The sequence below is a fragment of the Salvelinus namaycush genome, chromosome 20, assembly GCF_016432855.1.
Source record: "Salvelinus namaycush isolate Seneca chromosome 20, SaNama_1.0, whole genome shotgun sequence".
NCBI lineage: Eukaryota > Metazoa > Chordata > Actinopteri > Salmoniformes > Salmonidae > Salvelinus > Salvelinus namaycush.
The window spans coordinates 8,843,660-8,856,360 of NC_052326.1; the positions used below are offsets into that span (position 1 = coordinate 8,843,660).

The window sequence follows — 12,701 nt, forward strand, 5'->3', positions numbered from 1 at the left end:
CCATTTATCTACGTAGAAATGTGATGAAAACCAGAGAGGCGTAATACGACTGTCAGTACGATGATTAGAGCTGTGATAAGTGAGATTGATCTATAAATGTCTATTTCTTTATCTCTACAATCTCTTACGTACGTTAGATCATCAGAGAGAGAGAGAGAGAGAGAGAGAGTTGACGGCGACAACCGGCTAAGTACAGCCTAGAGGGTTTGCAGGCTCGAAATATCCACACACCTCTTGTCCTTCTTTCCTCTCTCTCCCGTCGTCTACTTGTATTATTGTATTACAGACTTTACGAATTGTCGCCTTTAAAATAAAAAATAAAAAAATTGGGCAACGTGTTTAAGAACCCAATTCAAACAGTCCCATTTTTACCACATTCTTCTTTACATATTTTTTATTTTTACAGGCAGCATATACCGTAGTCTGTCTGTAAAGGGTATTATACACATGTTGTGCGCAGCCGGCAATTTTGATCCTGTTGTTGTGTTCTGTTCACATATATTTGACAATATGACAATATTTTAAGTTGACCATAATTCTATTACGCAATTCCTGATACATCACATGCATTACTTTTATTTTCTTTCATAATTAAAATTCAGGATTTTGCTTCTACTGCCTTTCATTCCAATTAGACTGGTTCGGGTTTTCTCGCAGACCAACACGCCTGCCATTTTCACCCCATTCTGGAACTTTGAATGTTTATGAGACAGCCCCTCTTGTAATTTAATAGGATCTTTATGCGTCAAAAATGGACTGTCTTGTTTTTTTCACATTCGCAACCGTAAGCTATTTTAAGCTCGCCGTTCCTTGTAAATAATGACCTTGTTATGACCAATCAAACGTTGGCTACAGTCAAACTCCAGGCTGCTGACGTCGTTCTTGTGTGTAATGTAACGTGTAGAATGTTTATGATTTAATGCGTGCCAAAGCCGGTAAAATGAAAGGCGATCTTTATACTGAGGGGATTGGCGCGACTTTTAAAACACATTAGCGCTATTATGACTAAAAGTACAGGCTTTGTTGCCGGCAATAGAAAAGTCGGCGTCATTCTAAAATTGACATCATCCTGGTTTGAAATAGGTAGGTTATTACTGGTGGAAATAGCTGTGCGGCTCAGGGCAGCTGGGTGGTCCCATAACAAATCAAGGGCACTGCAATAACCACTGAACATATCAACTAGAGCACCCCCACAAGGGTTAAATTATTCATTGTTGGTGCAGCCCACTGTTTTAGGGCAATTCCAAGTGTCCGTATGTCATTCTGAACTTTCCGAAAGGGTTATAAAAACAGTGATTGCAATTCCACTTTTACAGTCTGGGGAAAGAGAGTTTAAACAGTAGCTCTACACAGCGGTCAGATCAGATCTTTGTTTTTAGCCATCCACGAGAGTAAATGTCCTTCCTGTTTATCTGTTCTGTTGTTCAGTTATCACATTTTTAGGTTGAACATTGACATTTATGTAGCTTCAGGCCTACAGAAGTATGAGTTCCATAAAACGGCTATTTTGGGGTAGATACCACCTTATTATAATATGTAATAAGTCATCTTAATATTCTACAAGAATGTGTAAAATGCACAAAAAAAATGTGAAAGGAACATTTTTATTTACAGTATGTAAATGTAACATGGTGAACAGGAATGGCATTTACTCTCACGGGTGGACAATAAGATCTCTGAAAGCCACACCCCTAAAAAGCCATGACTCGGAAAATAACCTAAGGATAACCGTTGCAAAAGGCAGGTTAACCTTTATTCTCATGAATCTTGCCCTGGAGGCAGAACTGAGCGATTTCCGCTAGATTGGCCAGCTGCAAAGTTAACATTGGTTATAATTTAAGATTAGGGTTAAGGCCCGCATGCTTCCCATCCGAAAGAGTTTGTACATATATTCTAACATTATTTTGTGGCATTTTGTTCGTTTTGTCCTTCGTAAGGTTTTTTTCAGGCAAGCCGAAGTTCGGAATCCGAAGTCTACGCCACTTCGTCGGTGATGTTCACTGGTTAGATAGTTGTGTGGACTGTTTGAGATTCTTCAATGAAGTGTTTGTCGTCATTCAAACATAGACAACTTATTTGAATGCACATTCTTCACTTGAGAAATACTGCGCCAAACACGTATAAATTGCGCAACTATGATCTCCGTGTCAAAAAACGTACAAATTCAGACTATTTTGAGCAAGTGTATACTGGCAATGTCGTCTCAATATTGACACACAGTACTCTTTACACTTTTTTCTTGTTTTTCAAGCAAAGGTCTTTTAAGGGTGTTTGTGAGCACACTTGTTCAATTCGGCTAGGTGCCAGCGCCAGCCTAACCAAAGCATGTGGAAGCCTTTAGGCATTAGGGTTAGCAATGTGGTTTAGGTTTAGGCTTAAAATCTGATTTCATGACTTTGTGACTGTGCCAGCTAGTGACCACTCTGCAGAGCTGCCTCCAGAACAAGATTAATGACCCAAAAAACGCTAACCTACTTCAAAAAGACCCAACTGCTAGGTCAACCCAGTAGGAAGATTAAAAAAATACCCAATTGATGGTTAAAATCACCCATGTTTGGGTAATCCTAACAACACAACATGTTGGGTTAGTCACGGAACCCAACGGGCTGGGTCAAAATAACCCAGTATGTGTGCTATCCAATGTTTACCCAGCGTTGGGTTACCAAAAAACCCAAATTAGGATGTTTTTAACACATCATTTTTTAAGATGGTAACCAGGTCTATTTATGTGCCGTCAATGCTTTATAGATGCTATCCTCTCAGAATCATTATCCTCTGTAGCCTTAGCTTGAATGAATGTAACTGCCCTCACCCAAAAGGGTTATCATTTAACCCAAGCTCTCCAGATGAAAAAGGTTCATTCAGATCCCATGAGTAGTGGGGAGGAGCAACACAGAAATAGAACACCACACAAGTGGAAGGGGATTGGAGGAAGTTGGGGGGGGGGGACCAATGAGGTTAAAGCATGCTCCACATCGACTCTGCCCACCCCAGAAAAGGAGGAGTGGCCAGCTGAGTGACTGGCCAAACAGGCAAGAGAAGAGACAGAATGACAGAGACAGACAGATATCTCTACCTGAGCACCTCCGAGAGAGAGGAGTCGCTGTCATCCGACCTGAAGACAGAACAGGAGCACGGTTAGGAGCAGGACAGGAAAGGAAAGGAGGTTAGGAGCAACGTTAACAGAGTTAGGAGCAGGGACAGGAGAGGAGAAGACAGGAGTGAGGTTAGGAGCAGGAGAGGAGAGGAGAGGAGAGGAGAGGAGAGGAGAGGAGAGGAGAGGAGAGGAGAGGAGAGGAAGATAGAAGTTGAGCTCTATGGCTAGAGGAGGAAGGGTTATACAGGTAAGGTTAAGATGCAGGTTAGGGTTAGGCTTGGGGATAGGGGTGGGTAAGGGTATACAGCGATTTGCCACCTAGACTATGGCTAGCCTGAGTGACAGCCTGTTTCAGAATGTGACAAGACAAAGTAGTAGAGATGGCATGGCACTCACACTAGTCCACGGCGGGGTTAGGATTAGGGTGGGGGAGATGAAAACGTTGCTACAATAGGGGGGATTAGCAGTTTGGGTCTGGATTAAAGAAGGAAGGGATACCTACAGTACAGTAAGGGATAAAACAGAAGTGCAATTAGAGAGGGAGGGGTTACTGGGATAACCAGGAAGTAAAGGAGGAGGGAGGGGCAGGCCAGAGAGAGGGGATTGCGTTATCAGCAGGGAGAAGGCAGTTGATTGGAGGACAGGGTTGTCATTCAGACTGGACGTCACAGGTGAACCCACCACTCTTGGCTGTCTCTGTGGGAAAGATCTGCTCTGGCGTACCGCCTATTCCCGGAGTTGTAAACTAGGGAAAACACTGCAAGCGCTGCAATAAAAGGCAGTTTTACACTATTATCCTGTCCCAAATGGCACCCTATTCCTTCTGTAGGACGTCATTGTAAATAAGAATTTGTTCTTAACTGACTTGCCTAGTTAAATAAAGGTTAAATCAAAAGTAGTGCACTATAAAGGGAATAGGGTGCCATTTGGACGCACATTATAAATATTTTATTGCTCATTTCGCAGGATTGTTACTATGAGAGAGCAGGCTTTGTAATGCCAGTTGGACATTAAGAATGTCTGTAGGGAGCAAAGCTGTTGGAAGGCAACATAACAAAACCTTCATAAATTCAGCCATAGTATTTGATTTGTAATACTGTAAGAGGTTTATGGGGTATGGTTATTAGTGGCCAGCATATTGATTCAAGTGCAAATGTGCAACTGTACTCCATAACAAAATCAGGCTGTCTGCAACGTTGGCATCCTTCCATCTCTGAGAAAGGATTTTAAGAAGGTTTGTGTGTCATGGGTTTGAAATCAGACGACTCCTATTCAGATTCAGAACCTCACTTTTCCTGGAGATTTATGTCCAGCTGTTACACAGACCTGCTTGTTTTTGTAGAAACTACTACACCATATGGATGTTTTGTACCAGACCATACAGATGTCATTGTTTTGTGAGGATGGGCAGATCAGGAAAATTTAGGAATATTCCTAATGACGAAGATATCAGTAGTGCAATAAGATACAGTTGAAGTCGGAAGTTTACATACACTTAGGTTGGAGTCATAAAAACTAGTTTTTCAACCACTCCACAAATTTCTTGTTAACAAACTATAGTTTTGGGAAGTTGGTTAGGACATCTACTTTGTGCATGACACAAGTAATTTTTCCAACAATTGTTTACAGACAGATTATTTCACTGTATCACAATTCCAGTGGGTCAGACGTTTACATACACTAAGTTGACTGTGCCTTTAAACAGATTGGAAAATTCCAGAAAATTATGTCATGGCTTTAGAAGCTTCTGATAGGCTAACTGACATCATTTGAGTAAATTGGAGGTGTACCTGTGGATGTTTTCCAAGGCCAACCTTCAAACTCAGTGCCTCTTTGCTTGACATCATGGGAAAATCTAAAGAAATCAGCCAAGACCTCAGAAAAAAAATAATTTGTAGACCTCCACCAGTCTGGTTCATCCTTGGGAGAAATTTCCAAACGCCTGAAGGTACCACATTCATCTGTACAAACAATAGCATGCAAGTATAAACACCATGGGACCACGCAGTCGTCATACCGCTCAGGAAGGAGACGCGTTCTGTCTCCTCGAGATGAACGTACTTTTATGCGAAAAAGTGAAAATCAATCCCGGAACAACAGCAAAGGACCTTGTGAAGATGCTGGAGGAAACAGGTACAAAAGCATCTATATCCACAGTAAAACGAGTCCTATACCGACATAACCTGAAAGGCCGCTCAGCAAGCAAGAAGCCACTGCTCCAAAACCGCCATAAAAAAAGCCAGACTATGGTTTTTCACATGGGGACAAAGATCATACTTTTTTGAGAAATATCCTCTGGTCTGATGAAACTAAAATAGAACTGTTTGGAGGGAAAAGGGGGAGGCTTGCAAGCCGAAGAACACCATCCCAACCGTGAAGCACGGGGGTGGCAGCATCATGATGTGGAGGTGCTTTGCTGCAGGAGGGACTGATGCACTTCACAAAATAGATGGCATCATGAGGGAGGAAAATTATGTGGATATATTGAAGCAACATCTCAAGACATCAGTCAGGAAGTTAAAGCTTGGTCGCAAATGGGTCTTCCAAATGGACAATGACCCCAAGCATACTTCCAAAGTTGTGGCAAAATGGCTTAAGGACAACAAAGTCAAGGTATTGGAGTGGCCATCACAAAGCCCTGACCTCAATCCTATAGAAAATGTGTGGGCAGAACTGAAAAAGCGTGTGCGAGCAAGGAGGCCTGCAAACCTGACTCAGTTACACAGGCTCTATCAGGAAGAATGGGCCAAAATTCACCTAACTTATTGTGGGAAGCTTGTGGAAGGCTACCTGAAACGTTTGACCCAAGTTAAACAATTTAAAGGGAATGCTACCAAATACTAATTGAGTGTATGTAAACTTCTGACCCACTGGGAATGTGATGAAATAAATAAAAGCTGAAATAAATCATTCTTTCAACTATTATTCTGACATTTCACATTCTTAAAAAAAAGTGCTGATCCTAACTGACCAAAAACAGGGAATTTTTACTAGAATTAAATGTCAGGAATTGTGGAAAACTGAGTTGAAATGTATTTGGCTAAGGTGTATGTAAACTTCCAACTACAACCTTATTTGAAGAGGAAGACTTGGATAAATGAATAAACATAAGTAAACCCAAAGCAAAGTGAACCCACTCAGTGTGCAAAGAAACGTAATAACATGGATTGATTCGTGTCAAAGCATACCAGATGGATGTAAAACTGTTCCAAAAACATGTCGATGTGAAAACCATGCTCAACATCATACGCATGAACATCATACGCATGAAAAACAATGACCTGTCACTTAAAACGCACGATAAACCCAACATTCCAGCCCACACCTCATCCTCTACTGTCAAACACTACGGGCCAAATCAGATCAACCTCCCAGTCTCAGCAACCATCAAACCAATTACCTAACAATAACCCATGTAATGTCACACATTTGTGAAATATGCCCCTGAATGTGCGGCTATAAGCCTATAACTGTATCCTATCCACCACCCTCAACTCAAATCAGAACAAAATGGCTGCCTGCTGACAACATCCCAGAGAGGAATCTAACAAGTACCTCTGTGCTCAATGAACTACTCCTGGGTGTAGATCATGAGAATCCACAGGTGTCAGACAGCCGTAGACCAACCGTCCTAGTACACACACGTGCACAAATGTGCACGCACACATACACTCTTATTACCCACCACTTGCTACACCGGATCAATAAACGCAACAACCTAGCAGGATTAATAAAGATGTGAAATTACACAAACAATTTAGAGGCCGAGAATTAACGGATGCCATTTCCAGGGCTTAGAATTAGAATTGATTGGGAAAAGAAAGGAACACTACACTGTAAAGAGTGGCAAGTAAAATTCTCCATTTCATATTACAGCACACGTACTATAATATAAATACGGTATCAAAGCAAGTACTGTGTACAATACCAGAACATTTCATGTATTATACTGTAAAAGCAAATGCTACCGTAATCGGAATGAATTAATAAATGAATGGATGAATGACATTTATTAAAGGGGAGGGCTTTTGGATTTCACAATATTTTATTGGTGCAAGCAGGTTGGCTGCTAGCTAAAGTGTTTACACATCACCAAATATTCATTAATATGCTGTATTTTATAATCACTAGCACTTCTAGACAAAGGCTTCCAAACTGGCAGTGACTACAGACCTTAATGGACATGGTGAAATGCTCAACCATTTAAGACTTGCTGCCACTCCAATCTGTCCCCTATACATTTGAAGTATTTTACTGTTGATAATATTCCAAATTACAGTAGAATTTAGTTTTCTGTTACAGTGTAGAGGAAAATGGAATTTGCTCTTCAGGCTCATTTCTTTCTAGGAGGAAAAAGTCTAACACTTAGATTGAACAAATAGAGTATATATTTGAATTATTTTCGTAACAGCACTCTCAACATCATATATTTTAGTCATGTAGCAGACACTCTTACAGTATACAAAACACCTTACAATCAATGATGTACGTCGACTTCCACAGCTGACTCGAGACTGCCTGAGACTTATGAAATCAAAAGACATAGGGTGAGTTCCAAATGGCACCCTATTCCCTATATTGAGGCGTCTCGAACTGACAGTGTGCGTGTGTGTGTACTTACTTGTCCAGTGCGGAGCCTTGGCTCTGGTTGCTGGTGAGCCTTGAAAAGACATTGCGGTCGTTTCTGGTTCTGAGAGGGGGGGAGGATGGGGGAGTTTGCCCATCAGCATTTCTGTGAGAGAGCGATAGGTGAGAAGGGTGCGGGGGAGAGGGGAGGGGGGGGGGGGGGGGGGGGGGGGGGTGGAGAGATGCGGGAAATGATGAGAACAGCTTCTTTTCCAGTTTTTGACTTTGTGTCTCATATTCAACAGATTGATTGATCAAGTCAGATTTATTTAATGTGCATTTCACATGGGTCACAACACACTTTACATAATTGAAAAGGAATACAATAATGCAGGAACACTGGTAAAGGGATTTATGGAGAGAGATTCAACTAAACAATGTATTGGTTAGTGATTAGTTGAGGGAGAGAGTTAGCTACCTGTAAGACTGGCCTCGGTCATAAGACTTCCTCCTTGTTAGAGGGGAGGTGTCACCCCCCCGAGACTGCCGAGGACTGATAAACACACACAGAGCGAGAGAGAGCAAGAGATAGAGTGAAAATAAGCATTAGCATACAGTGGCAGATTGTTAGAATTAGCATGTGACACTGCCATGTATAGCCATAGCATGCTAGCATTGGCAAGTATTGCGACCATAGAAATAGATTCCCTAGATGGTTAACCAGTGGCGCTGTTCTGAAGCCACCATCTGCCATATTGGAACTCCTCATCAGGAACAGTGCACCATAGCCTAAGACTCACAAGGTGTGTCCCCGGACAGGCAGGCTGGTGGTCCTGGACACCCTGTCTCTAAAGATGGGGAGAGTGAGGCTCAGGCCACCTGAGCCACCGTTCTCCTGGATGTCTGTTAGGGAGGCCAGGGACTTGGTGATGTTCTTAGTGGACGGGTCTAACGCGGGACCCAGGTACTCTGCCGATACCGCTTTCATCTGGGCTGACAGACGGGGCTCAGTCTGGGAAGAGGCGGAAAGAGTAGGAAGAAAGATGTCCAATTACGCATTCAATAGAGCAAACTATACCTTGGGATCACAAGTGGTTGGTGGAACCTTGATTCGGGAGGATGGGCTGGTGGGTAATGGCTGGAGTGGAATGAGTGGAACGGTATCCAAACACATCAAGCGCGTGGTTTCCATGTTCGATACCGTTCCATTCGCGCCGTTCCAGCCATTATTATGGAGCCATCCTCCCTTCTGCAGCCTCCACTGCTCGGGACAGAGTAGTTTAGTTATCTTGGGGTTCTGTGAAGGCAACTATCATAGCCATAATGACGCATGTGCAGAGGCTGCCATCTCCTGGCAGCTGAGTACAACTACAGGTATGATTTCACTGACAACAACCTCTACTTTGTTCAGGCAACGGAATCTACTCCAGTGCTGTAACCATATCCACAAACATGTCATGCGAGTCAGTATGAAATAAACAACAGAAAATAACCACTGAGGAGACGAGGCAGACGCCATGTAGCCTACACTTGAAACACATGTTCACCTACCTGAACCTTTAGCTTGAAGTCATCCTGGCTAGCTGAAGACTTCATCTGAGACACACTGAAGAGAGAGAGAGGACAAGAAATGTAAACACACACGGAAAATGAGTGACGATGGGTACGTGGTGTGGGGTTTATGGGGCCTCATTTATAAAACGTTGCGAGTGAACAAAATACGCTCCAGAACACGCGTGCACCAGTTGTCACGCAAAATTTGTCAATTTCTAAAGAGCTGAACTTGACTTGAGAACGTGCTTATCCTCCCACAAACTGTAGACCACACGTACACACGGTTTCTAGTCATTGGAAGGACTGCGTCGCATACGTAGCATTTTTTTTTTACAGTAATGTCCAAAATACATCAACATTTTCCCGTCCATTGAATTTCTTCCCACAATGTAATTTACGGTAATTTACTGTATTCCGTTTATACAGTATGAATGAAGTCTGACAGTTGATATAAACACTACTTTTTAAAAACTTTCTTCCGTTTCATAGTTTGTGTTTGTTGTTTTATATTGCGTTTCAGTTGAATTATAACTTGGTTTTATAATGTACACTTACTTGTTGAAGATAATAAAGTAAAAAAATCTCTTTCTCTGACTCTCTCCCTTTAACTCTCTCTCTCAGGACCACCTCAACCAAAGTGAATGCAAACATTACTGCATTCAAAAGACCTGCTTACAGGTCTACAACAATTTGAAAGTGTCAGATGAAGCAAATGTAACTGCAAAAGAAGACATTTGATCAAGTTTACCATTGCTATTTCCTTTAGATACTGTCTTGGCCTAATTCCAATACTTCCAAAGTGTACAGCAAATAAGGGCGTTATTGTCACCATAAAAGGTGAATTATGGGTGTTTTCAGGCGGAGTTATGATGCTTGTTCACACGCGCACTAACGTCAGGTCTGATTTAGAACGGGAAATATGCATATGTATGGTGTGTGCCAAGTTTATAAATCTCTATATATTTTTGTGCGTGCACAGTCTTTTTAGAAATGGCGCACGTAGACATTTAGTGTTATATTTACGCAACGGCTATAAATGAGGCCCCAGAAGCGGATCGTGTAGTCTTACCTGCCGTCAGAGGCCTGGCTAAACTCTGAAGGCTCCTCGTCGGTGCTGACATAACCATTCTCTGTGAACACAGATAGAAACATGAAGAAACAGTGAGTGAGTGAGTGAGTGAGTGAAGGAGTGAGTGAAGGAGTGAGTGAGTGAGTGAGTGAGTGAGTGAGTGAGTGAGTGAGTGAGTGAGTGAGTGAGTGAGTGAGTGAGTGAGTGAGTGAGTGAGTGAGTGAGTGAGTGAGTGAGTGAGTGAGTGCATGCTAGGTGCGTGTCCTCACCCTGCTGTACGTTGTGGATGAGTGCCTGCAGCTCGGGGATACACTCAGCCTTTTCTCTCAGCGCGTCCAGGATGATGTGGTTGTGGGCAGAGCCAATCATATCTGTCTGTCTCAGCTGGCCCTCCAACAGACGGATCTGAGACTCCTTTTGAGCCACCTGTAAACCCTACACACACACACAGGCACACACAATAGTTACTAACACCATAACTACAAGTGATCTGAGCTTCCTGCAGTCCCTGGAAAGACCAGCAGAGGGAGGCATATATCAACTATATATCAACTATACAGCTACTTCTGGCTAACCTTGTTTAACCCAGAACTTAATCGAGCAGCTGATCAATTACGTGAGACTTTAGTTCTGGGTCCATACATGTTAAGAGAAGAAATCAGGAAATACTAGAACGAGGAGCGGAACCAGAATGAGGAGCTCCACCCCTCTCTCTTTTGCAAGTTACCAAGTTTGGAAGAATGTCCCCTCCCCTTCAAAATCAAAATATGCTAACACCTGCGAAATAGTGATTTGTCCAAATAACCAGTGACGGAAAAACCAAACACCGGAACTAATGCTGCTCGTTATACTACGCATCCCAGTCGGTCCCGACTGATTCTCTCAGTTTACACGCAGAATCTTTCCACGAGAGATAAACTACTGGCCAACCCTCCCTGAAACGGGTGTCCATTTGCACAACATTTGCCAAAAGAATTGTAAACTGATGAGGAGCTGATAGGGACTATTTCCAAGTTGAGAACGTTCAGTAGACATTAGTTTGGAGTCTGTGTTATGGTATATCTGGACTATAAACTATGAACTACTGTAGCCACCAGATGGTCCTGGGTCGTGGCCCATGTTAGTTACCTTGTCAATGGAGGCCTTGAGGAAGTGGTCCAGGAGGTGTCGGGCCTCAGCCAGAGAGCAGGAGCTGATGACCACTGAGGTGTCCACCGAGTCCAGCTCATCCTGCAGGAAACACCCAGGCTTCAGTAGGCCGCACGGAGCTCCACACACCAGAACTAGGACATTTTACACTAATGTGTGTGCGTGTGTTCTCACCTTGGTCTCCTCTATCTGAACGATGGTCGCCTGGCAGTCTGACAGGCTGTCGTTGATGTAGTCGATGTTTGCATTCAGAACCTCAATGTCCTCGTTCATTTCCTGGACTAGGCGGTCCTCCCCGTCAGGCCCCTCCCCCTCGGCCATAAGCACCTGCCTTTTACGCAACAGCGCCTCCTGCTGCACAGACAGCTCCTCTCGCTTCTGTCTCACACACGTGGAAGAGAGGGAAAAAAACATGTTAGCCAGATCATTAACAGACAGGAATGATGCATTTTAAGTAAGTAAACGAAGTCAGTAATAATGAGTTTGCAAGTGCATCACAATGCACTAAAAGTTCAGAGGAAGTCTCACTAGAGTGCAAAGGAAGTGACATCACAGTACCTTGATGAGTCGGTCCATGTCGGCCTCTACGTTGGTGATGGTCATCCTCTGCATGACGATGTCCAGGATCCTCCTCTCTAGAGTCTGCCACTTCTGACGGGCCGCCTTGGAGAAACTACTGCTGCCCACTAGAACACCCTTGCGCTGCTGGACACGCGTCCTACTGCTGCACAGAGAGAGAAAGATACAGTTCAGGACGCTACAATACAGATCGACTGTCAATGATATCACAGCTGTATCAATCCTTAGTGCTGCTGCTGGAGTAGGGGGCGAGAGAGGAGGGGAGCAAGGGGGAGGAAGGAAGGGGGAGAGGGGGCGAGGAAGAAAGAGGTTGATGGGGGAAGAAAGGAGAGAGTAGGAGGGAAGGAGAGGGAGGAAGGAGAGAGATTATCAGACCAAGAAAGTCACTCCTGTCAATTCATTTTGAAGATAATTCGATAAATGGCTTTGTAAAATTGAATAAAACTTTATTGAAGCTGACGAAAGCCTTGGCTAAGTAAATGTCAACAGAGTCATACCTAATCTGAATCTGACCTTACAGGCTCTCACACACACAAAAAAACACATACAAACACACTCACAAGTCTCACACCGACACTCTCACACACACATTATTTCTCTGACCTGGCGATGCATCAAAAACATGTACACACACCAGATACAAATACACCAATACCTGCTCTGCATTTGACCTGACAATCTACGGCA

General features: G+C 43.2%; 1 protein-coding gene across 1 annotated transcript in view; it reads right to left on the reverse strand.

Annotated features, from left to right (window-relative positions):
- LOC120065652 (kinesin-like protein KIF21B) overlaps positions 1 to 12,701 on the reverse strand; it is a 46,335-nt gene that overhangs the window by 12,893 nt on the left and 20,741 nt on the right. The window contains exons 17-26 of the mRNA XM_039016717.1: positions 11,994 to 12,159; positions 11,610 to 11,813; positions 11,415 to 11,516; positions 10,556 to 10,721; positions 10,287 to 10,347; positions 9,215 to 9,269; positions 8,464 to 8,669; positions 8,142 to 8,216; positions 7,719 to 7,829; positions 3,077 to 3,115 (exon numbers count right to left, since the gene is read on the reverse strand). Coding sequence (XP_038872645.1) covers positions 3,077 to 3,115; positions 7,719 to 7,829; positions 8,142 to 8,216; positions 8,464 to 8,669; positions 9,215 to 9,269; positions 10,287 to 10,347; positions 10,556 to 10,721; positions 11,415 to 11,516; positions 11,610 to 11,813; positions 11,994 to 12,159 — 1,185 coding nt within the window. The remainder of the gene's footprint in view (positions 1 to 3,076; positions 3,116 to 7,718; positions 7,830 to 8,141; positions 8,217 to 8,463; positions 8,670 to 9,214; positions 9,270 to 10,286; positions 10,348 to 10,555; positions 10,722 to 11,414; positions 11,517 to 11,609; positions 11,814 to 11,993; positions 12,160 to 12,701) is intronic.